General features: G+C 31.2%; 1 protein-coding gene across 1 annotated transcript; it reads right to left on the reverse strand.

Moving 5' to 3' along the window:
* Window positions 1-356: 356 nt before the first annotated feature.
* Window positions 357-27604, reverse strand: LOC137929383 (neuroligin-4, Y-linked-like). Its single transcript, XM_068772298.1, has 10 exons — window positions 27249-27604; window positions 24395-24612; window positions 12431-12583; window positions 10467-10667; window positions 9507-10005; window positions 7876-7966; window positions 7304-7465; window positions 5286-5437; window positions 2920-3038; window positions 357-1511 (listed from the first exon to the last, which is right to left on the reverse strand). The coding sequence occupies exons 1-10, from the start codon at window positions 27602-27604 to the stop codon at window positions 520-522; spliced, it is 2943 nt and encodes a 980-aa protein (XP_068628399.1). The 3' UTR covers window positions 357-519.
* Window positions 27605-27874: the final 270 nt, after the last annotated feature.

Here is a 27874-nt window from a genome sequence, read left to right on the forward strand (position 1 = left end):
TATTAACTTTAATTATTATAAATATATCTGTTTTATGTCCCTGTAGTATACAATAACACAATACAAAAAGCCGAAAGTAATTACATTTCACATTACAATTACAAAAGAAAAATATAATAATTATTAATAATACAGTCTTCGAAATTCTAAATTATTTACAACGCCGCCATTTTGAATGACGTAACATCCGAGCGGAATTTTCATTATTCAAAATTGTCTGTTATTTCAGGTTATACTTACAATATTGTTATTGTTATTGTTATGAACAGTTTGATTAAATTGACAACCATTTTATAGGTGCGTCAATTTAAAACGATCTCGTTCAAATTTTTTTTGTGTTCAATTAGTTTCATTTTATTTACATTTCGTATTATTTAAGTTAGTTATACCTCTTAATTGTTAGCTAGGTTTATTGAATGTCTATTTACACTTTCACTTTACGATATTTACAATTATGCACCGGTGTTGTATTGTCTACAATATTCACTTTTATACATAATTGTAAATATCTTCCATTTCTCATACGTTCATTTCTGACATTGCGGCTTGGGGTACCCTTGATTTTTGCGTGAAGTGTTGAGGTGATGTAGGTATAGCAGAACCGTTCCCAGGGGATTGTGTTTGTCCTGTTTGAGCTTGTACATCTGGTAGATTACTCGCACTCATGAAAGTTGCGTTTTTAGGTAGCGTCATACAGTTGGATGGATTGCAAATTTGATTTTGGTAACTAAAACCTACTTTTCTTGGTAAAGTGGTGCATTGACCTCTGCTTGATGGAGGACTATTTTTCTGTCCGAGATTCGTTATTTGCATACCCGTATGACATACATTAGGGCAATTAGAGCTCGTGAAATGTGGTACTCGATTTGTGAGTGCGATTATTGCGTTTTTATCTTGGTGATCTATGTCTACAATTGTGCTTGAACTTTGGGAATGTCCTACGAAATAGTGTGGATGTTTAGATGACACACTATCGAACGTTGAATTATGATTTCTCTTCTGTTGTTGCTGTAGCGCTTTCACTTGTAGTCTTGTCTTATCTCTCTGATAATATACTCCGGCGAAAATAAGAACATTGAGTATCAGTAAGGAACAACCTATGGCTATTGTTACACTTAGCGCTGTGGAATATGCTGTGTATCCTGCCACTTCTAGATTTGATACATCTTGAGAGTTATTTGGTGCTTGGTTCTGTGTGACCGCAGACCCAGGACGAGCGGAGATCACACTTACGCATGTTGTTACATATGTATCCATTGTTGTTGACGGTACGTCGAGAGTCATGTTGTATGGCTTGCGATATAGTTCTAGAGTTGGATCGTAATAGTTTGGACGGGTCAAAGGGTCGGCTCTTACTAATCCGTCGTATAGCTCCGGGTCGTTGTGGTTGCGGAAGAGGTTATGTTTTGCGACGACATCCTTCATTCCGGCTCGGTGAATTTCGGGTATTAGTCGCAACCATACGGATAATTGATGCGCCCGATAGTGGTTCTTCATGCGCGGTTTCATACCTGTAATATATTTTTTCATTTAATTCATACAAATATTTATATATGAAAAACAAAAATTTATTGTTTTTAACAGAAAAAATATTAATTGTACCATGCGTGGGATAAATATTCCTTCATTTATGATATATTGGAAACTAAAATATATCATATTAAGTAAGAAAAGATATATATTTAACCACTTCCAAATAGCCACCACCTTTCCACCTTTCCATTAGCACCTCCGATTAGTGCCAAACACAGAGTCAAGGTGTTTGGCAATAATCGGTGTAACTCCTGAAGATGCCCCGTGGAGGGGTGAAACACGTGTTGAGTGATTTAACGGTGGCAGTTGTGTAATTCGCATTGTTTGCCGCATACGCATTTATCAGCAGGCTAGCGGGCGGTGCACTTTGTTGCACGACTACCACTGCATGTGCGGAAGTGGCTAATATATGTCCTTCTCTTACTTCGGATGGACTTCAGCAAGGTAACGCCTGATTCCATTAAAAATTATATTAATTTTGAAATTAATCTATACATATGAATATAATTAAAGTGTCTGTTTGTAATATTAAAACAACCGCTTTTTACTACATGAATATGAATGTACATATGGTACATATTTCATAAAACCCTCTTTTTTAATTTTTGGTCTCTCTGTCTGTTTGTTCCTGCTAATCTCTGAAATAGCTGTACTAATTTTGACCGGAAACTGGCAGGTAGCTTATGTAATAAGCAGTGACGTAGGAAGACGAAGTTGCGGGTACAGCTAGTATATATATATATATATATATATATATATATATATATATATATAAAGTTTATATTAATATTCGGTGTGAAGGCATTGCAGTGGGCAGGCCAAATAGCTCTCAAAATAGCTGTTGGGGTCTTAAATGAAGAGACCACGGAGGTCCACAAAGTGGACAGACAACCTTTTTGACGTCATCAGAAGACGTTAGATACAAGTTGCTTCCAACTGGTCCTTTTGGAAATAGAAAAGGAGGCGTTTGTCCAGCGCTGAATCAGTTACGGCTGTAAAGACAAATTATTGTGTTTCTATATATCTACTAGCTGATCCCGCAAACGTTGTTTTGCAAAGAAATAATGTTTTAAATTTACAATTAAAAAATAAGGGATGATCATAGAGGGGTGAAAATTTAGGGTTGTATGTGTTTTTGTATGCTGTATCATAAAAAAATTAAAACAAAAAATTTCGTCAAGAAATAAAAAAAAAATATTTAGGGGTGGACCGCCCTTATCACTAAGGGGTGTGGAAAATAGATAGTAGCCGATTCTCAGACCTACTGAATACGCATATGAAATTTGGTAAAAATCGGTCAAGCCGTTTCGGAGGAGTTCAAGTTCGAACACCGTGACACGAGAATTTTATATATTAGATAAATAAATAAGCAAAAACAAACTTTACCTATTTCCAAATACTTCTGGTGAAGTGTATCGTATTCATCCCAAACTATGCTCTTAAACTTGTTGCGTTCCCTCGATATCGGAAGAACGGATTCTTGACGCTGCAGCTCGTTCGGATTTCTACATATATTATTGGATACTTTAATATACCTCTCTCATTTATAACTTCAATCAATGCTTAATATATATACAGGAAACTTTAATTTGAATATGTTAGACTAGTAACTTCTGGCATTAAAAAGTCTACAAGGATAGACAGTAAACAATAATATGTAGTTGAACGAATTTTGAAAACGGTTTTTTTATTTATTATCATTACGTATTTATAATTTTTTTAAACTATTGACTTTGATCAGATGTACCATGCAATAATTTATTGCTACTTAACTGTACATTCAGATAATAACAGCTTTTACTTACCACTAATCAATTTACATACTTATAACCTATCAATTTCTATGTCTGTATTAGTTCTTATTTATAAGAAGGTTAATAATTATTGTAGATTTAGTTGGAAATGGGTATATAAAATTTATTTAAAGTTAAATATGGGATGAACATATAAATAATATCATCCCTTCAATGCCATTTAATTAGACTTAATATCGCCAAAAGTATGTTAAAAAAACCATCATACGATGTCGTACGATTTCTTTGATATATATAAAATTTTACAATAAATAATAAATAAATAAATATTTTATTTTTATATTTAGGAAGCTCCTCAATAATTATGTACATCTATGTAATGGCAACATATAGAATTATTTCTTCTTATCGTCTTATCGTTCTTATTTATTTATTGTTGAAGATGCGGTTCAAAAATATCAGTTTCAATTTTATTAAAAACTGAATTATACATATGTCTGTCCCTTTTTTATATATAGGTGATCCGAACAAACTGTGGGTTTTATTATTATTTTTACAAATGCCCTCCACAAATAAACTAACGATAAATTAAAAATAATACAAACTAATGAAAAAATAAACATTGCAGTAAAAAAACACGGTAAAGGTTCGCGTGTTTTCGCAAAATAAAATTATTCGAATTAACTGATATCTCGACAATGCGGAAACAAATAACTCTGTATTATTTCAAAAGGTAAACCAGCTCAGCCGTAATAACAAAGTTCGCTTCGAACGGTAATTTTCTATTTTATGCGACCGCTGAACGAAGCAAGGGAAGTCGTTCATTCGTCTGTTGGATTTCTTTGCGCGTTTTTATACTCCGGTCAATTCATAAGCTAATTTACTATCTAAGTTAACTGCAAATTTAATACATTATAATATTTTTTTAGTTAAAAATTCACGGAGGCCGAACAATCACATGGAACCTCCTTTCGGAAAACTCAAGAACTTAAATCATGTGGATCGAATGACACCTTATCTTAAATATCTTTCAGGGTTTGAATGCAAAGTTAACTCCATTTTCTATCGAAATATGACTTACGTATACATAGTGATAGGTTGTAGATATAAAATATTTTAAGAGGTTAACATATAGCTCACTTATCAGCGAAAATTTCATCTCATTTACACCTCCGTATATAAACATGTTGTATTTTTTGTATTTAAATGCGACTGGCAAATGACTTTAGGAAGTATAGAGTAAGCAGGGAAAGATATTAAACAATAAATAATTTAAGAATGTAATAATTAGTATTTTGAAAAATCTTCTTACTATATTAATACTAAAACTTTTCATTTTTCATGTAAACATTTTTGAAGTTATTACAATAAAAAAGTATAGAATCACAATATACTGATGGCTACTACATAACATAATTAGACATAAATACACCATAAAATATTTATTTATATATCTACATATACTATATGTATATACATATGTATATGTATATATATATATATGTATATACATATATATATATATATATATATATATATATATATATATATATATATATATATATCACTAATCACGATGTAAAGCGAATACCTAATATATTGATATAGAGAAATAATTCATTCTTTAATTAAATATATATGTATACATTTAAATGTAATTCTTATTATGTATAAGAGTTACAATTTTTGATAGAAAATAGCTCAAAAATCCAACTATATTCACTACTATCTTAATCGAACAATGTTTTATATCATAGAACATCAGACATCATATCCAAATTGTATATTTTCAAATTGAGCTAAAATGTTGCCCAACGTGAAAGGAACAGTTATAAAAAAAGGTTATCCCTGGTAAAAAAAAATATTTAATAGCGATACGTCTGACATCTTTATTTTTAAAAAAGGAATTTATTTTAAAAATTATTTAAGTAATTATTTTATTTGTAAATGAGAAGAAAATATAAAATATATGCATTTTATTATTTCCATTGCACTCACCCAGTTCTGGCGAAGTTCGCTATGTACAAGATGAAAGCTTCCGAAAGTGCCACTTCGGATTTCGTATAATCCTTTGGAAAGTGTCCGAGCCCCTCAACTAGGGGCGCTCCAAATAAATAGGGCAGCTCTTCTCCGTGCACGGAACCCATCCTCTGGAATTTCGAATCATTATATTTCTGTACCGGAAAGTTAAGGATCATCATGCAAGGACATTTATTTATTTTAATATAAACACATTTTTGTATATTAAATGTCGAGTCGGAACTTCTTTGTAGTATATTTATTACAAAATACAATAGGAAAAGTGTTTACCATTTTTGACTCATTATATTTTTTAATCGGAAATGTACATTAACGCAGTTTTTATTGAATGACGAGTCTGTACTCTTTTTAAATTTATTTATTACAAAATACAACGGGAAAAGTGTTTATCAATTTTGACCCATTATATTTTGGAATCGGAAAGGAAAAGACCATCATACACAAATTTTTTTTAATATAAACACAGTTTTTTTATTAATGAATCTGGACTTTTTTAATTTATTTATTACAAAATGCAATAGGATTTTTTTTTTCGATTTTTTTTTAAAAAAATATTTTTAACAAAATACGCTTGCAAAGTGTTAACCATTTTGACCCATTATATTTCTGAACCGAAAATTTAAGAGACTGTAAAAGGATCAACAAGGATCATTTATTAACATTATATCTAATATTTAAACTGAATATTTCGATCTATTTTATTATCAAAATACAATTATCAATGTGTTTTACTTTAAATCAACATAGATTTTCAACTATTTTATTCTTACATTACAAGATAATTAAAAATTATTAGCGTTAAACTTTCACTTCCAACTGGTTCCTGTTGAACTATGGGGGAGGCTTATGTTTTGCAGTGTATATCTTAAGGCTGAAACGGTTTCGATACGATAGTATCTAATTGTATATATTTTCCTATAGATATAATTTAACATAGTTAAAAACAAATTAAACACTAAAAAAATAATTCACATTTTGCTTGCAAAACTATTAAGTAAAAGTAAGTAGTCTTTAAAAGAGGAAATCTATAGCTCATTTACCAGCAAAAAACCTTTGAAGGTTTCAATGAGCACCTGTTTTCAGTCAACCTGTATCAAGTGATCTCTCTGAAACTCTATCGGAATGTCACAGGCCGATAAATTCTGGCAGTGCAGTAAATATTATAATTATTATTATGTATATAATAATTCAATAAAATGAATTTTGAAAACTTTTTTCTCACTATACGATCATTAATTTATTTGGTACCGTTGATTCTTAGATAAGGTGTTGTCATGTTTACAGACATACATAGGCCTCCTTGAAAGGTATCTATGGGAGTATATGCTGTAATTGGTGCAGGTACGCAGATGACGCATCTTGTCAACCTTTGAAACCTTTATGTGAGCAGTGGCAATCCTATATAAATAATGCATAAAATCTAAAGTATGTAAAATTTTATCACGGGAATCAAACTCGCGACCTGCGATCGCTATTCTCAATCCTTTACCACTGTGCTGTTACTACTTAGTATACAGGATGTCCGGTAATGAATGGATAACCTTGAAATGTCTTATAGTACAACTTATGTCCGTTTTGAAAAAAATACGAAACATAATATATCACAAGTAGTACCTTCGATATATATTTTTTTAAAGAAAAGTCGATTTTTTTTCTATCTTATTTTACTGTCTTGAACACTATGACCAAAAATGAATGATTTCTATTGGTTTTTTGTTATTTTATTATTATACACTAACTGTGCTAATAGATAAAAAGTAAACAGTATGAATAGCTTTTGCAGTTTTTATTTAAAAAAAAATTCGCAAATTAATTTATTTCTGAAAAACATGCAAAAAATATTATTTAAGCGAAGTTCAAACCTCTTGGGTATGAGAATTTGACGATTTGGCTTGTTTCTGGACTAACGGTAAATGCTTAAAAATTCTGTATAAAGTTAAACTAAAAATTTTGTACAAAAAATTCAAGTTACTTACTTGAGGATAATCTCCGTCTTTCGTTTGATAGTCGAAGACGTAAAAGAATGTGCTCGGTCCTGATTCAGTCGAACTTAAAAAGTCACCAGTCTGAACGAGCGGCGCGACATATTGAGCGTCTGACAGCGCCAACACTGCAGCGTCTCTGGTGTTTATTGGATGCTGTTGAAAAACAAATAATGCATGCCGCTCTCGTACTTCCGCTCCGTACGTATTTCTGCTTTTATTGCACACGTCACTTAAGTTTATTGCTCGTACACGAATAACATGCGATCGAAAAATAAAAAATAATAATAAATTTAATTTATCAGTTGTCAGTGAACAAAAGCCTTTCTTTAGTGGTGATCTCGGACAAAAAAGCGTTGTGTTTTTACAATAACAGTTTATACATACGTATTTCTCTCTCTCTCTCTCTCTCTCTGTCTATATATATACATACACTTATATATATATATATATATATATTACAAATATATATATATATATATAAAGGTCATATAAGCGTATAAGTAAGTCGCTTAATATATGTGTATATATAAACAATTTCCAAAAATATATATATTAATCAATACCTGAACCGTTCTCTCCCAATCGGTATATTCGTTAACTATTGTGAAAAATATTTCACTTAAATGATATGTGTAAGCATTCCTGACGTATGTCCTGAAACAAAAACATATTAGACTTGTTTTTACATATATCTAGTATTCGATTAATGAAAAATAATAAAAAATCTAAAAGTATATAAACAAAACAGATCATCTAGATATAAAAAGAAATTACATTTGAAAAAACTTGAAGTAACTTATCATATAGGAAGGAAGTTTGTGTATATAGTTTAAGGAGACAAATAAGCCAGAAGAATGTAAAACATGGTGACGAAAAATAAATGATTAATGAAAGAATTTGTGAAGAATGTAAGGAGAGAAATAAAATAAAAATATTAACGTAGTTCATTTCACACAATAAAATACACTGTTCCTATATAGGGACGAAAGGGTAAATTGAATAAAAAGTTTTCGATCAAAGGTACATATTATAAGGCCTATTGCAAACTCAGATATATGAACTAAAGCTAGATATATTCAAGAGAAATTTATTATAAAATTTCTACAAAATACAGACTCGACCGGTAGAAAATTCAAAATAACAATAAGTTTAACAGCAGAATAATCTTTAGTTATTTACTAATTATAAAGAAGATTCAAATGTTATTATATATTGAAGATCGCCACGAAGACTGGCGCTGTCCGCATCTAGCAACTTCCTGGAACCTCAACTATGTCATCTGTCCCCCTGGTGGGAGACCTGCTCACACTTCTGGTCGAAAACCTTTTGGCCCCAACGGTCATCGGTTGCATGAGTAATGTAACCCGCCCACTGTCACTTTAATATCTAATAGAATCAGGCGTTACTTTGCCGAAGTCCATCCTAAGTAAAAAAAGGGACTAATATATAGCTACTTCCGCTATGTAGCAGTAGTCGTGCAATAAAGTGCACCGCCCGCCAGCCTGCTGATAAATGCGTATGCGGCAAACAATGGGAATTACATAACTACCACCATTAAAGAACTCAACACGTGTTTTACCACTACACGGGGCATCCTCAGGAGTAATGTTACAACGATTAGTGCAACTCTGTGTTTTGCACTGTATTGCACGACTACTGCTACATAGCGGAAGTAGCTATATATAAGTCCTTTTTCTTACACTGTCATTTCAGACGAGCAATTCTTCAAGTTTCGCATTTCTGATTTAATCGTCGTTCTCTGTGTGACTGATTTTATGTAATATACTTATAGAAGAGTCTATTTAATTTAAAATGTGTTTAAATAATTGAAAAGTAACATCAACACATCTAAAAAAAACTGTGTTTGGCACTAATCAGTGTAACATAACTCCTGAAGATGCCCCGTGGAGGGGTGAAACACGTGTTGAGTGATTTGATGGTGGCAGTTGTGTAATTCGCGTTGTTTGCCGCATACGCATTTATCAGCGGGCTGGCGAGCGGTGCACTTTGTGGCACGACTACCACTGCATGTACGGAAGTGGCTAAATATTGGTCTTTTTCTTACTGAGGATGGACTTCTGCAAAATAACGCCTGATTCCAATAAAAAAAATAAACAATTTAAACCTTTTGAACAGGAAAATGATATTTCACTGTAAATTAAATGTCAATTCGCTATATATATATTCACCTCACCTTATTATTCTGTCACGTCTCTCCCCTTCGAAACCGTTTTGTATATCCTGAGCGGAAAACTTCCAAAGTGCTTCGCTTGTTACAACACCGAATAGTAGGTCGTATTTATTTTGTCCGCCCCTTATCCCGAAGATCCTGTCTCCTGCTCTTTTGTCCGCTTTGAAATTGTTCACTCCGGACACACTTGTGAAACCTTGCAAGTCGTTAGGTATAAAGAAAGTCAACAACTCCTTAGCGTAGTCTGTTTTAACAACAACTCCGTCTACAGACGGCCCGAAAGCAGTTAAGTAACTTGGTGTGCTTATTTCAGCTGACATCAGCTCTTGAAGAGGCACTTCGCGGAGGCAGTCGACGATAAGTTCATGATCCTTGACGATGTCATCTGGCAAAGTACAATTTGACTGCCTTGCAAGTTGGATGGAAAAGCTCACAGGGTCTTCCACTAACGCCCAAGAGCTTAATGCTGAACCGGAAAGGAGTATTGATCGATGGAACAGACCTGAAATTATTGTCTTGTTTATTTCTATTTTCTTATATTAATCCTTTTTATTATTTAAGGTAAACAAAATTTAAATTCAAATTATAAATACTTTATTCAGGTAGATACACGTACTTTTAAATCATCAATTATTTGTAATATTATAAAAATAGTCATAGTTGCTCTTTCAAAATTAAATTAAGCAAAATCGAGTGTTGTCGTTGTAATATACTTTTAATTTTAGATTTTTAATTAAGAAAAATAATGTGCGAGATATATTTTGTAATTTGATTATATTTTCGATCTTAATTAAATTGTAATGTCTTAAAATAATATTTGATTTTATAGTTATTCAAAGCGCTTTCCAACAATCTACGTATTTACCAAAATATTCACGAATCGCAAGATTAAAACATAGAATGGTACGTCAAAAGATATAAACTCTGTACGTGTGTGGAATTTCGAATGTAAATTGAACTCACCCGGCATCACAGTTGGTGAGATCATAAGAAAATTTATGCACGCGGCACCCGAGCCGTGTCCGAGCATTGTGACGTTGCCGCCGTCGCCTCCAAATAGAGCTATATTTTGTTGGACCCAATGCAACGCCGCTATCTGATCCATAAGCCCGTAGTTTGCTACCCGAGCTTTTACGTGAGGCATTGGATTTGCATTTAAAAAGCCTGACGACAAAGTATATGAAAATATTTTGTATTTACTAAGATATATATTTAAATTGAAAATTTCTTATTTACTTTATTGGAGATAAACAGTAAAGACAATAAGAAAGTACAAACTTAGAAACTTAGATATCTATAATTAGTTACAATTGTTACCTTATAACTATCTCACTGAGAACATTTAATGATTTATAGTCAAACAAAAACAAAACAAATATAAACATTACTAAAAAGCTCCATAACCATCTATATGAAATTTCATCAGAATATCTCTGGAAATATAAGGTATATAGAATTTAAATTTTGTAAGAATGTCCCGTTTGTCGAATATAAGTAGATGACTGAGACATGCAATCGTGTCATGGGTTCAAATCCCAGGAAACCGACTTGTATAGTTCAAACTTTGTACATTAATCATATAGGATTGTCACTGCTCATATATAAGTTTAAACAGAATTGGTAGCAGTGTTTTGCGTATCATAATACAACAACATTATGGTATATATCTCCCTCCATTTCTAGATATCTCTGAGGGTTGCCCAGGACATGCAGTAGGCGTCCATGCGCTGAAATTATAACGAATCCGATTGCAAAGTAGAGGTCAAATGTCAGATACGAATGTATTTTAAATCATATCCGTAATTGAACCTCCTTTGTTAAAAAAGTGCCAGGGTTAAAATGGTGAATTTATGGCACGTTTCTCAACAAAAAGCTACAAAACTTTTACACTTATTTCCAATCTCTCGATATAAAGTTATCTAATGTCATCTCTGTAATATAAACCACTACTTTTATATTACAATGCGAAAGGTTAGTAAGAATAGTAGTAAAAAATAAATGATTTTAATAGTTATTCGAATTTTGAAAATGTTTTTTCTTAATGTAATATCATTACTTTATTTATTATTTTTAAAAGTATTTATTTGATTTAGGATATACATAATTTGACAGCATGAGCTATAAATTCACCCCTTTCAGGCTTTTACGCTAAAGCCAAACACATTTTATTTAGGAGATTTCCACCGATGCTATGGATCATTAGAGAGACTAAATGGGTAATATTATTACGTTCCAAATAGAATTTTACGAAATTCTACCAGCAAGAGATGATAGAAGGTTAATTAAAAAAGCATATTTTCAAGCTATAGCTCTTGTAAGCATAAAATATAATCAGAACAATTTAAAAAAATATATTACTAAAGTTTTTTTTATTAAATTACTCTAAAAATGATAGACCACGAGAAACGTGAGATGGCCAGTATTTCATACAGTTATACAATACATTTAAATACAATACAAATGTATATTAATATCTAGATTGATTAGAACTGTAGAGCAGACATTACCGCTTACCTCTGTATTGAAAAAAAAATCTACATTTATGTGATATAAAAACTTTTTACAGAAATAAAATTTAAAAGTTACAATTTTTTGTTTATTAAGACATTTTTTAAATTAAATAATTTATTTCGTAAGATCTATTTGATATTAACAAAACAAATTATGAATATACTTTTGATACTAATGCACTTGTAATTGATATTAACAACGTAATGTTTTTATGTTTATTTTATATGTTTTAATAGCGTTGTAATTGTACTATTTTATTTTGTGTTCTTGTGGTCAGGCTTTACCGAAATCCTTATTTAAGTCATTAATTTTATTTATATCTATGATCTGCTGCACCAGTTCTTAGTAACACCGTAAAGTTCGAAGATGAAATATGATTAGGAATATTCGAAAGTGTTTCATAAGAAATAACTTACCTAATATACCAAGCCTGTAGTTGATGGTGATGACCACAAGGCCGGCATAGCTTGCAAGGACTGCGCCATCGTAAACATTGCCTGAATTCCATTCGAAGGATTCACCGTGAATGAAAATCACGACAGGATACTTCGCCTGTAGCGTCGGACCGACTACAAAGGAGAAAGGTTTATTATAAAGTAAATTGTTCAGTTAATAATAGAAAATTTTAATAAAAGTTTATTCTTAAACATAATTTACTATTGAATGCTAAAATTAGAAGTTGTTTTATTCGATAGTACATTAACAAAATGATATAGAACCTCCATTAAAAATATATTCACACTAACATATTTAAAATTAGTTTGTCTTCGGATGTCTTGTATGTCAATGTAGTCAAGTTTCGTAAATCTTATTCTATTGTTTAACTTATCTAAAAGTCGATTACGGATTCTGTGAATCTGAGGTGGTACTCTGGTGAGCACCAGTTCCCCCGGAACCTAAACCAGAACTGAAGTTATAACTATCCGATGTCTTTCACGTTCTTGAGTGTCTTGGAAGGTATGTCGGTTGTTAGTTTAATTTGCAGACAGCTTATTTGGCAAAGTAAAGTCTTGTAAACAGATAAAGCTTCTTGCCTAGTTTGCACGTTTTCTGTAATAAGCCGTCTGGTTCTCCGAAACATATACCTATATATTTTTAGCTACTATTTTGGTTACGAACATATTTAAATGTTGCAAGGTTGTGAACCATAAAAATATACGAAAAAAGGTCATACAAAAGTTTAAGACTTGTCCAAAAGTTAAAGATATATATGAAAAACATCTTGATTTAAATTTGGAACAGACATTATACTAATAGAATCCATAAATTTGAAAAAAAAAATGGCTAACGAAAAATTTATAATAAAAATCAGTGTGGTGTAAAATCACCATTATTATAAAGTCGTAGGAACACGCCAGATTTTAACTGCTTCCTACAGGTTTCATTTTATGTTATATGGTACCATCTTTGGGATCTTTCATTCAACCACGAGTTGACAGGATTTTTATTCACATTTTTTTTGTTTCTATATACCTCTTTCGTCCTTCTCTACGTCTTTCATTCATTTCATATGTGTATATAATAATGATGATAAAGTAAACCATAGAATCTATAATGTTTAATATCTCATAGTATTATTTCTAAATGACGTCATCAAGTTACATACAGTAGGTATATATCAAGTAGTATGCCAACAGTTAAAGTTAAAAGTAGGCTTCGATTTACAAAGATATATAAATGCATTCTTTAGAGGTTTGGACAGCAAGAATAATTGTCTTAAAACTTGTTAGATATATAACGAAAGCGATAGCGAAACTTTGAAAAAAAAAAGTGGATAATAAATCACACTTAAGTCAATTTTTACCGTACCCTTTTCGATATCTCTTCGTTACTTGAAAATCTATCGATATAACTTTCGCAAGCGTGATTCAACTGTTATATACTTTTAGTATTTCTTAAGACAAGTTGTTTTAGTTGCTATAAAGCGTGTTTAGCTTTTTACAGTACGAAAGGTTCTCGAGTGACGACTAACAAGTGCGGGTAAGCCTTTTTGGTGGACCAGCGACACAGTTACGGTCGCGTGCAAGAAGAGACATGGTGGAGAACATTGGAGAAGACTTACGCCTTGCAGGCCATCGGCTAAAAAGAAAAACAAGAAGTTCGAACACATACCAGGGGTTCGGCACGTGGGACCCACGCCCCATAGGAGGGCAATTCGAAAGTGAACTCATCACGAGATTAGCATTTCCGCTTTAATGAAAAGTTATGTACGTTACATAGGGTGATGATAGAATTTTAGAAAAGCTAAGGTAGAAGCATGGCACAAAAAATGTTGGTAAATACTGCATTAGACGATTGTCAAAAAAATATAATTACATATTTCCTCCCAGGTTGATAAATTAGATTAATAATGGTAAATTACCATAGCAACATATTTAATCTTATTTAACATTATAGAATATTCTCTAAGATAAAACTAATTTATTCAATTTGACCTTTTAACAGAACTCATATTGACCGTCAACTTTTTTTTAAATATATTTTATTTTTGACTCTAATCTGCTTCTCAAAGTGTTATAGTTGTGAAGAAAAAACAGGAATAAACTCCACAACAACACATCTTTTGATAAAGTTTAACAATACGAATGTATATATATACACTTTATCAGATATAGCCTAAATGAAATCAAAATAATCAAGCGACATCATTGCCAAGGATTCTTGTCATTTTAATATTTGATTATTGAATAATATGTCTTTTCAATTGACTCACTTTTAATATGCGTATTGAATTCTATAAATGGCAGTCCAATAATATTTTGCGGAATTTAATTAGAAAATCTGTTTATATACAGTTTGTCCGTACGTACGTATCTTATTTCTACAAAGTTACGATGTTTAACATTAAGTCTACTGGTCTCAACATATTTGGTACATCATTATGCAGGTTACAAAAACAGGCATTAAGATATTAACATAATAAATAATATACATAATAAATCATAATAAATAATATAATTAAATTATCGTGATATTTACTAATTCTCGATCCATTAAATACCATTTATTCTCTACTTATAATGTAATGATACTGTTAATATTATACACTAATTATAAAAAACCTCACAATCACTCAAATAACTAATTGCGTAATATTTTTAATTGTTTATCACGTATAGAAGTAATTTATTTAATTTATGTGATTCTGGTATATTTTAAATAAGCGTATTTTCAATTTCGTTTGGAAAAAAAATATCCGTAAATAAAAATTCTGTATGTCTTTATATATAGATATTTTAACAGTTATAAAGAATCGAAAATCACATATATGACGTAACAAAGTTAATGGAATACATAGGGAGTGACGTAATATCAAAGAGATGGATCATATTCGTCATGTTCACGAAAAAATTGTTTTTTTTTTCCTATATTTCCGCTATCAGCGTCTTGCATGAGAGATTCTTCACGCTCCAAATAAGTTACTGGATACAATCCAACAATACAGAAAATATTTTCCCCCGATTAATAAGAACAGAAGCGGTCGCTTTGTTTCGGGCACCGCTATGCAGGGGTTCAGAACATTTTAATAATTATTCTTTTGTAATTGAACTTTTATATAAATAATATGATATTATAAATATTAATTGTGATATTAATTACGCTCATTCATTTATTACGCTTATACTAAACATTCGAATTTTTGTCACCAGATTTTATTTTAAATTTTTTGGCAGTTTTTTGTCGTTGGAGAAATTCCTACATTGGACACTCAGCTGCGGGAACAACTAAAGGTTAATTACTCCTAACGGCTATAGTACCGAAGTCTTAAACGCCTTTGGTCAAAATCTTTTCAATCATTTTTTATAAGAATTTATATTCCACAGACATCACTGTAGTGCCTTACAACTGCATTTACGTTTGATATTTATGAAAGAAAACTTGTTTGCTCATGTTTGTGCATGTTACAGTATTTACTAAGTCTCTTGATCTATTTTAACTACGCCTTAGTAATGTCCAGTTTTTAAAATTATGTATGGTGCGACCACTTCCTCATACCTACTCCATATTGTCATCATCAGGTTGTACGACAGGATTTGTGAATTTCAACCATCACCCACTGCTGGCCTTGGGAGAATATGGGAAGCAATCATTTTCTTTAGGACCAATTCTATACTATTTTGTATAAAATTTTTAGATTGAATGAAAGCTTTTGAATAGCGAACTATGTAGATTCAAAATCTCATTCATATGAATCATTTTATATCATATACTATGTATTTTATGAAAATTCAATATCATTACACATTTATAATTAAACTTGTATTAACAACGAATTGATTTAGATTAGTATTCTGAAGGTTACAAAACCGAACATAAAAGGATTTTTTTATTATACCTAATATTTTTATTGAGTAATTTATGTATGTTATTTCTAGGAAACATTAAAAACAAATAAAAAATAAGGGTTGATCATAGGGGGATGAAAATTTAGGGTTGTAAATATTTTTGTATGCTGTATCATAAAAAAATAAAAAACAAAAAATTTTGTCCAAAAAAATTTAAAAAGTTAGGGGTGGACCACCCTTAACATTTAGGGAGATGAAAAATAGATGTTATCCGATTCTCCACCCTGGCCGATATGCGCGCTAAGATTGTCGAAAATCGGTCGAGCCGTTTCGGAGGAGTTCAATCACGCACACCGTGACACGAGAATTTTATGTATTAGATTTACACAGCTGTGTATATATTATACAGACAGATTATAGGTTTAATACCGCTGAGCTAACATAGCTTAATTGACGTCTTTATGGAGTAAAGTAAAAAATGAAACACACAATTTAACTTATACGTAAGTAACAAAGCGACAAAATGGTTGCAAAGCTAGAACTGTAATCCAATGTAACAGTATTTAGAACTTTCAAGGCTGTTAATGATTGGATAAGACAAAAGTAAATCGTGATGTAAGCGAGTCTTTTGCCTTGCGGTATATATATATATGTAGCATATACATATATGTATATATGTAGCAATTTTTCTGCACCTATAAGAAAAAATAGTTGATAAAGTAAGGTAGGTTTTTGCTGATTCGTGACTTATACATTTTTAGAGGCTGTGTTCTTGATGACGTAGTAATCTTTAGTATTGCATACTTTACTTTAATAATGCTTGTTGATATTATACTATAATAAGTACATAATAGTAAAGAAAACAGTACAAAGGGCAGTGTTATCACACGAGGCAATTTCTTCCAGACAACTATAATATGGAAACAGTAGAACTATAAAAAAGCGGTAGTCAACGTGCACATTTATAAAAAACATACATATATAAATACACATACATACATATTTTTATAGCATAAATACTTATAATAAACGGTATTATAAAAATGTGTTTTTAAAAACAACAAAAACATCAAACTGACTAGGATAGCACTTGTACAAAAAATAAAGAAGCAGAGAATGATAAATAAATAAAACGAAGAACAAATAATCATTGATCTAGCAAATATATCTTAACCGTTTTCTTAAAAATCGGTAGTGAATTAGCACGTCTTGTATTCTGCGGTAAGTCTTTCCACGATCAAATGGCCTGTGTGGTAAAAGATTTGACCATAACAGAAGAATATGCCGGCATTTTTAATTTCAGATTATCTGATGATCTCAAAAACCTCTCGTGTGTCACGAAGAAATTGACAATTTTATTCGTGATAATGGAGTGAGAGTATTGAAAATAATAATAATAGGTAGATAAAGGATTAATAATGATCCAAGTCAATTTAATATTGTCTCTACAATGAGCTTGACTTAATAAAATGGACGGTGAATCAAAATTAATCAAAAATATAATTTATATTACAGATTCTTGATGTCAAATAACGAAATTATTTTTTTATTAATATAAATCCTTATAAATATTTGTATAGAGTTTATTAATTATATTACCAGCCAGCGAAAGATCCTATTTGTAAATGTCATGAAACGTAGATCACAAGGGAGTATCTCGGAGACCAAAATTTAATCATAGTTTACAATGGAGTAAACGTCTTTCAAAGTGATAATTTAGCAAGGTAGCGAGAGAGTAATTCTTTGTAATAAATTTAGATTTCCCAAAGCTTTTAGTATATTAAATTAAATAATTTATATTACAATTATTTACAACGTTAGATATAAGGTATTATAAAGTCCTTCTTTCATATTTTTATCTAATACCTTTTTTTATATTCGCACAACATTATTGGACGTAATTCAAAATGCATATTAAAAATTAATGGACAGCCTTATTATTTTCATTTAGGCTATATCTAATAAAGTATGTATTTATAAATCTGTGTTAAACATTAATAAAAGATGTGTTGTTGTGGAGTTTCTTCCTGCTTCTACACAACCATAACACCTTGCGGACCAGAGTAGAGTTAATAAGTAATTTATATCTATGTATATATATATATATATATATATATATATACATAGATATATATATATATATATATATAAATATAAAAATTGGTAACAATTGACAATCAATAAGAGCTCTGTTAAATGCTACGATGTTTAATAAACGTATTTTATCTTTTATTATAATTTCTTTTTTAATTAGTATTTTTATGGCCCCTTTTTGGGGCATCTCGTTCAACCTCTATCCTGCCAGGATCTTTGTCAGAGTTTTTATTTACATTACTATTTTTAAACAATTTTAATAAATTTCCATTCTTATTTTTCGTATTTATCGATATCTTTCATTCTTTTCTCTAATTTCCTTCACAATATTATTCATTATTTTTCATACATTCTCACCGTCTTGCCCTCCCTCCAGAATTTTACTTTTATTAAGTTTATTATTTTTATCATTCAACAGTTTATTTATTCCTAATTCTTATTATCTTACTATCTATATTGCACCTACACTACATTTCCAATATTACAGTTATTTTATCACTGTTGTTATTTATTTTCATTATTCTTGTCATTTTTATTGATTTATTGTTTTTACTTATTTCAGTTTGTACTACGAAAGATGACTAAGAAATTTCAGAAACAGATTTCTGGAGCAGCATTGGTAGGATTATTCACTTTATTTAGTTAGGCAGGTAGAAAAGTATTTTCAGTTGAGGTAAATGCCAATACATTGCGAACATACCTTTCTTAACCTACTACCTACTTACTACGTAGTTCGGTAGACCCCAGACCCATACCCGACCTCTCTTACAACAACAAGAATTTTTTAATAGACTATAGGCAAATCATTTGACGTAAGTCTCGCCTGGTATTAAACATAGACAAGATCTGCGATGCTACATGCTTTCCTGGAAAACTATTCTCTTGATTTGAAGACTCCTTAGTTGGAAACAATGCCGCTAGGTTTGTAGGTTTCATACCTTGAGTATTTGCACTATTAAAGTAGTATTAAAACTCTTAGATATATATGTATATATTTCGTCAAAGATAACCAGCGAGGAGGTTTTGGTGTGTAGGAATCTCATAACACATCGTACATCCTGAAAGATTACTCCAGATACAAAAAAAAAACGTACAATCTTTTTAGTTTAATACAGACAATTGCTGTCAACTAATTTATGCTGCATCATATTTAAAAATCAACAATTTTAGAAAAAAAACTGGCATAATCATAATATAGTAAGAAAACGTGATTTAAAAGCTCGTATTACTGCATGTTAAAATTAAAACTATTGTTTATTATCTGTCTCTGAACTTCGTACTGGCAGAAGACCTGCCTGTCGAATTTCAATAGAAAAAATAAATTAATGTAACTTATATCACAGTGATCACTTAATAAAGTGTGACTGAAAATAGATGTAATATATTTACAGTTTTTGCTGACAGATGAGCGGCTCTAGTTTTTACACTTATTTACAATCGCCTTGTATTGAAGTCATCCAATACTTTTGAAGTCAATCAATCAAAAGGATATTAGGATGGTATCATTAATAATAGATTTTTTATAACATTACAATTAAAGGTTTTGCTAAACTTTTGCAGTTTACAAAGCAAATAATTTGACAAATACTTAGATATTAAGACAAAAAATAAAATAATTAATGTAAAAGTACACTACAGAAATAAGTTGTGATATTGCTCGAATTTTCAAGGAAGGAGATAATAGTGATTTCAATTGAAAAATTAATCCAGATGATAATGACAAGTTTTAGAAAGATATTTAGTGGAATCAGGCGTTACCTTGCGGAAGTCCATCCTAAGTAAGAAAAGGACCAATATTTAGCCACTTCATGCATGTGCGGAAGTGGCTAAATATTGGTCCTTTTCTTACTTAGAAAGATATTACAATGATTGAAATGAATACAAAAGATTTAGAGATATCCGTTTCAAGTAAAAGACTAGAATTAAAAAACTTCGACGATCTTGTAACATAAGTTGGCACATTCTAGCAAACTCGACATTTGTGTGAAGAATGTAGATAGTTTCTCAGCGAGATGGGAATCACGGAACGTTTGCAGAGATGAAAATAAGGCTCTGTATTGTTTTAGCAACGCATTCATTCATCTCACGACGAGTCGGTTAGTAATCACAACGTAAGAAAGAGTTTTGTAACCTACTTTGCTTTGTTCTTCGCTTTATCCTACTGTCCGAAAAGCAGCGTTATTTCTTTCTCGAAATGACTCACTTGAGTAAGCCTCAAACACAGTCTACTGATTTATTTTCAAGTTATCTTCAATAATACTTGTGTTCATATTTAAATACTTTAAAATATCAATGTACAAGTTATAAGTTAAAAAGCTTTAAAGATGTGAATGCATACTTCTTTTATTACCCTTAACCTTTTCCACTCCAATGCTGTTATGTAGCATCGATAAAATTTAATTGAATTATAGTATCTTGCGATCCTAGAATATGTTTCATTCATTCGTGATTCAAACATTTTAGTAACAAAAATCTTTCCTGTTTTAAAATTTTCCGCAAAAAGAAGTATTACACCATGTCGAGTATCACTCGACAGTGGAGCTTGTGGAACAAAATAAGTGTCGAGTGACACTCGACATTGGAGTGGAAAGGGTTAATAATAATTATGTTCTTGATTTCAATACTTTAAAATATCACTATACAAGCTATAAGTGAAAAAGCTTTGAATCTTTGAGCTGAAATTTTGAACATGTGAATGCATACTTCTTTTATTATCTTTAAACCTTCTATTGTTATATTTTTTATTATTATTAGGATCTGTTCCACAGACATTAGCGTTCGTGCCTTTGTTTTTATATTCACGTTTTTGTATGTCACTTAATCTATTTTAATGACGCCCTAACATTGAGTTTTTAAAATTACATTTCGTGCGACCATCTCAACCCTACTCTATATTGTTCTCAGGTTGTACGCCAGTATGTGCGGCGGTTGTCGTATTCACATCGATGAATCTTGCGTTCGCATCTTGAGTCTCATCCGTGTAATACACGCACGTTTATTTCGATTGATTTTTTTTTCTAAAATTCGACGAATCAGTAACTCCTTTCAGTACAAAAAATTATTAATTTTAACTTGTAATAATTCAAATTTTTAAAATACTTTATTGTACAACATTAATATAACGATATTTATTATTTCTAAAATCATTGACTTTAAAATAGGCAGTATCATACATTAATTTACAACAAATGAGCTATATGAACCTTTAAAAGTTCTATACACCTATAATTAATCAATATATATATATATATATATATATGTACTTTAATAAAATAGTAAGTTTGTGAGTTGTTTTGAATGAGCCACATGACCAATTTAATTAGAAAGCCGTGTTCACGCTGTTTTGTTCGAGTACCTTCACAACGTGCTTTGATCAATAAATCTGTTTGTTATAACATTTTAAATGAATATTATATTTTCAGCTGTAAGATGTCCACTAGACATAAACTTATCCCATCGATTTTTAATAGCGTCTCGCATGTAGCGTATAGCGATGACTTCAACAAAGAGGTCTGTTGACTTCATAGATGAAAGTCTTGCTGTACTTGACGGTCAATAGTCTGGATTCCAAAATCTTAGGATTTCAGAGGATATCTCTTTATGCAGTAATTGCCCTGCTCATTATAGATTTTACTAACCAATACACATTTAATACATATACCGAACTCGCTTTAAAAAAGTCATTAACTAAAATTTTTAATGTTTGTACAATCTTCTGTGTTATATTATCAATGTTATTTTATATTTAAAGTCTATTTGATAAATATAGACAATTTTTTTTTAATTTTATTCAATTTATGTACATTTATTATTTTCTATATGTTTTATTCTTATATATATCGGATTATCAAACAATATATGCAGCGGTCCTGAACACAAGCCTTTATTTTAGAATAAACAGAGTAACAAACTTTTTACTTTATATTTCTCGTGACATTACATCCACACACATACACACACATATATATGTATATATAAATATATATATACATATATATATATATATATATATATATATATATATATATATATATATATGTGTGTGTGTGTGTATATATACCTTCGCCGACGTTTGAATCCTCTAATCATTTAATAAAAAAATATTTATTTGTAAATATGTTTAGTTACTTCTTTGTCTATCTCCATTGACCACTTTTGTTTCGGAAATAAGTAAAAGTCAGAAATATCCAGGTTTTAACAATACAGTATCGGAGGCTTCATTAGTTTGTTATTTTAAACTACAATCGCACTTGCAACGATATAAACTCAGTATCTTTATGATGTTAAAGCCAATTATTTCCCCACAAATCAATGAAACTCTGGTAAATTGTTAGGAACTAGCTCATATATATAGTACTCTAGTTCAATGGATGATAATATATTTTGTAAGGATATATTAAGTCAAAGTATAGTTCACTTTATACTTCGTAAAGCGTACAACGAAGCATTGGAACTGCGCTTCATCACGAACAGCAAAGTGAACCGCAAGGAATATCCGCAACAAAGGGATACTCGACTTACATACTTGAAATACGTATCGATCTTATTTGCACAAAGTGTCTCAAAAGAAAGTATATGCTTGATATCAAATTTCTATTTGCATGATTAATTGTTACTCTTTTATTTAAATATAAGCCAGCATTATTACAAAATGAAAACTACAATTATCACTTTTCACGACTGTCATTACTTCGTGATTTTGTGTAATAGACTCTTTATAAACTAATAGAATAAATATTTTTAGTGTTGGCCGCTGTTTCGGACACATTTAGCGTTGCGTGTTTAAAGAAAGACGTTTAAATTGAGAGTGATTTTATTTCGAAAAATGACTTTTATACAAATAGAAGTAAGAAAAGGACCAATATTTAGCCACTTCCGCACATGCTTTTGTTGGTTAATTGTAAACTAGTCATGTTTTTATCCGTGGGTAGAAAACATGATCAGACTGCCCGTCACCATCACCGGTTCTACCACCGTTACATCCCCGGGACCAATATTTAGCCACTTCCGCACATGCTTTTGTTGGTTAATTGTAAACTAGTCATGTTTTTATCCGTGGGTAGAAAACATGATCAGACTGCCCGTCACCATCACCGGTTCTACCACCGTTACATCCCCGGGACCAATATTTAGCCACTTCCGCACATGCTTTTGTTGGTTAATTGTAAACTAGTCATGTTTTTTATCCGTGGGTAGAAAACATGATCAGACTGCCCGTCACCATCACCGGTTCTACCACCGTTACATCCCCGCACTACTTCTCCATGTACACCACCATATCTACCACCCTGTTGAGCTAATGGTAACCTACGTAACTTATGTGTTTGAACTATATATTTATCATGCGCTGCCTGTGAAGCGAAAACTCTTGCCTTGTGGTCTAAAAGGTCAAATTCTACTTTATGTAAATTAAAAACTAACTCGGCATGTAACACTTTTAAATGTAATTTTAGATTATTTCTAATCTTAAATCACCGGCAAGATTCCGCCTCTAACGAGACCTTCTGAGCCTTGAGTATAGCCATATCAGCCGCATGGCTGACCGTGTTGGAACGGATATTAAGATGTTGTTAAATATTGTGGCTAAACAGGAAAAAGTTAAATAGTGGATAAATATTGGTCCTTTTCTTACTTAGGATTGCCTTCCGCAAGGTAACGCCTGATTCCATTAAACAAATAGAAGTCATATGAATAAGCGAATGAGGGCGCTTTTGGCGTTACTCTCGTAAGTCTCTCTCGCACACTTTAAAAAGGAAATAAAATAAAAATAAAGACATGAATTCTAATCCATGTTTTTTTATATTTTTAATCTTTTGTTGCAGTATAAGTATTTGTTAAAATACTTGAGTTTCTATGGAGTATTCAAGTGATGATTTCGTCCAAATATATGTATAGAAAACGTATTACTAAAAGATAAAATGTTTAATAAGTAGAAAGATGTCTATACTTTGTGTTAAGCAAAAAAAAAATACATACGTTTAATATTAATAATTACCTTACCTTGTACGGGTGTATATATATTCATATACAAGCAGTCCTCGCTTTGATTCTTCAAGCGTGGCAGAAGGCGGCGCAAGTACTCGAGCCGACCTTTCGGCATCCTCTCCAACGCTTGCGTCTCGTTCGAGATGTCTGGCAGCCGTTGAGGGCATACAGGTCCCATTTGATCCACAGTTTTCACGTCGTCCCACGGTGCGGGCGCGCGTGTTGGAGCAAATCTTAACATCCAAAAATTATTTAACTCAAAATACATTTTTATCTAAAAAGTTTAACACGTTCACTGCGGCTTGAGGCCGATTCAGCCTCATGGTAGACTTTGCACTGGTGCGGCGCGTAAAACTCGTGTTTTCTCTCTAGTGCGGCGGCTGTTTACACTCAACCGAAACATGAGGCAGAAAAGGCCTCAACCGCACTACTAGGAAGTTCAGCTTGAGGCTGATTCGACCTCAGCCGCACCAGCTGAAAGTTCTTCAAAATTGGGCCCGCAGTGAACGTGTTAAGTACTTTTTCACGGAGATTGTTTTATATGTAAGTTCGTTTTAAACACCTATTTCTCACTCTGAAATATATTCATCCTTTCACATATACACGTACACTGAAAGACGTAGGGCTGCCCTAACGATATCTATGAGTGGATTACCATAATAACCACGCTTGGCAGGTAGTTGATATTATTGTACGTGTGAACACCAATCATCTTGTATTAATATAGATTTGGCGACGTATATATCATTACCTTTACGCTGATGAAAGACCATTTTCCGGATTAGAACTTCTTATAAGGATTATCGCATGTCTTATATGAAGTTATTTTCGTCGATAATATATTAGAGATTATATATAATGGTAATCCGGAGAAATGATTTAGTTAGGTGAATAGAGTTGAGTAATTTGTTTTACGTAGTTGAACGTAGATTACGTGGTTTTTATTAAACGGTTTTATTTAGTTCGACCCGTACGGAATTTATTTAGATCAAAATAAGAAATTGAAATTTAAGCACCTTCCCGTTGTCAGATTGATCTGAAATTTGGTACACACATTTAATTTAGATGACAATACAATATAATAAAATCAATAACATTATAAATCTAAGATGGCCGCCGATACAAAATGGCGGATTACGTATTTTTCCTTAACCCCCTCAATATCGGTATCAAATGAAAGGGCTACACTAGTAAAACACGATGATTATGTCAAAATTTAAAATTCAAGATGGACGCCGTTCCAATATGGCGGACTAGGTACATATTTTTCCACAACCACCACAATATGGGTATCAAAAAACCGTTTAACTTAAAAGTTTTTTACTCTAGTGTAAGGGAGACAGGTGAAGGCTTGAGGAGATACGAAATTAACAGTTCCTGAAATCAGAAGTGTCTAAACTTAAGTACCATGTAACAAAGGTATGGTCATGATTTGATAGAGTATGGTTCTTATACCAGGTTCCGAAATTGTAAGTGTTCACCTAAACCTTCAAAGAGAATGTTGGTGATGATGCAACCCTCACGTAACAAGGTGATAAGAGTGGAATAAAAATCAATATTTGTCGTAATTACTCAAGTAATCGCCAACATACGAGGGTAATACTTTTCTCAATAATTACATTTCATGAATAAGGTGTTTTAATATTGTTACGTATATATACTGAGATTGGCGACTGGAAATGATGCAATGAATTGTAAATGGTGCCAGATAAAAGACGTATGTTGAGTGTTCTAATTGTTTATTCACTTTTTAAATATATTCCTTAAAGTCCTTTTTATTGGGGCTTATTTTTGGTTATTGGAGACCTCTGCTTCCACCCATATCTGGTTTGGTACAGGGTTGTTTTTTATCTTTACTTATTTTAAAAGTCATCTTTCACATAGTCAATCATTCTATTCTTTCATACCACAATTCGTTCTTTCTCTTCCATTCTGGTTGCCATTCGTTCATTTCTTAGTTTTGACAAAAAATACATTAGTTTTTTTTTTATTTTTACATACTATTAATATTATAATAGTATCTTATTGTAGTTGATTCAACATTGTTTCTATAATCTTCTTCGTATCGTAATTACACGTAATGTCTGACCTATCTTGCAATTTTAAATAATATCTAGTGGAAAATGTATAAACCAAAATAATCATATGTGTGGAAACTATTTATAACCGTTATTTAATCAAATAGAATTAACAAGTTATTAAAATTTATTGATAAAAGTTAATATAAGCATACATATGTATACATATGTACAGGTAACAAAATACAATAATAAAGTTTATAACATGATTTATTATCTGTCGCCAAAATGTAACTTTAGTGATTTGTTCGTAGATTGAATTTAAAAGTTCGTGAGGATACATAAGGAAACTGTGAGAGAAAAATGTAATATGTAAACGTATTGTTTTTAAAACTTATTTATAATTTACTTTCGTTTTAGTTTATTTTTATTTATGTATGATTAGTATACAATAAATATGTATTTAAATTATTAATTATGGATAATTTATATCTCATTAATTTATTTATTTGTGTGCAATAAATACTTTTTTAACAGCTTTTTTAATTTATTAAGTAATTTTATGTTTGATAATAGTTGTACGTAGTTTTGATGTAATTAATAAATAATCCATTTTAATTAAATACATCTTGAATTATTTATTATCCACTTAGGCTTATTTACAGTAACATATGTACTTCACGAGAGCCTAATTTAATTTAAAACTAGATTTAAATTTAGTTTCAATGACATCAGTTTAAAATTATAAGGTTACACGCGCTATTTTGAGAAGAAATGTATTTCTATAGCATTTATGATTACTAGTGTATATATATAGATGTATATATAGTATTTATGTAATAGAATATTACCTGTTAGAGCCAGTGGGTGGTGTTGCATACGGAACACCGAGATACGCTTCGACCGGCTTCAGATATTTATGTTGGTCCATCGGCAAAATTACACCTTGCAATTTACCATACCTTGTACCTATTATTCTAGTTCTTAACATAGAATTTCTTCCACCACTGTAACTGTTACCGTTTGAATTCACACTTAAAAGTAAAACTAATAGTACAGTCAATTTAGCTCTATCGTGAATGTCTAATTTGAATATTAACTTCGAACGCGAGTGCTTCCGAAATCTCTTGTCTAAGCATATTTCTATAGCGTACAGTAATAGTTTGAACGAATTTGTTAAATGTAGCGGCAATCTATGATAGGCCATTTTAATTAAATATCACCTCTCTAGTTCCATTTCTAGTTATTTTAATAAATCGCAATTCAACAGTTCCATAGATCTATTCAATGGGTTCAGCATTATTGGTATTGTCTTCTACTGGTTTCATTTTCATTTCCAGTCATCGTGTTATCTGTAACAAAGAGAAAACACTATTGTTTATTTATATTTCTAGATTATTAAATCTGAGTGACGTAATATTTAGTTTTTGGACATTACGAATTTGAATCAGAAATTTGGAAATCTACAAAACTAAGG

Source organism: Battus philenor, unplaced genomic scaffold, assembly GCF_028537555.1.
Source record: "Battus philenor isolate CCGP_79_NKW_IND1 unplaced genomic scaffold, ilBatPhil1.0.hap1 SCAF_5, whole genome shotgun sequence".
NCBI classification, from domain to species: Eukaryota; Metazoa; Arthropoda; class Insecta; order Lepidoptera; family Papilionidae; genus Battus; species Battus philenor.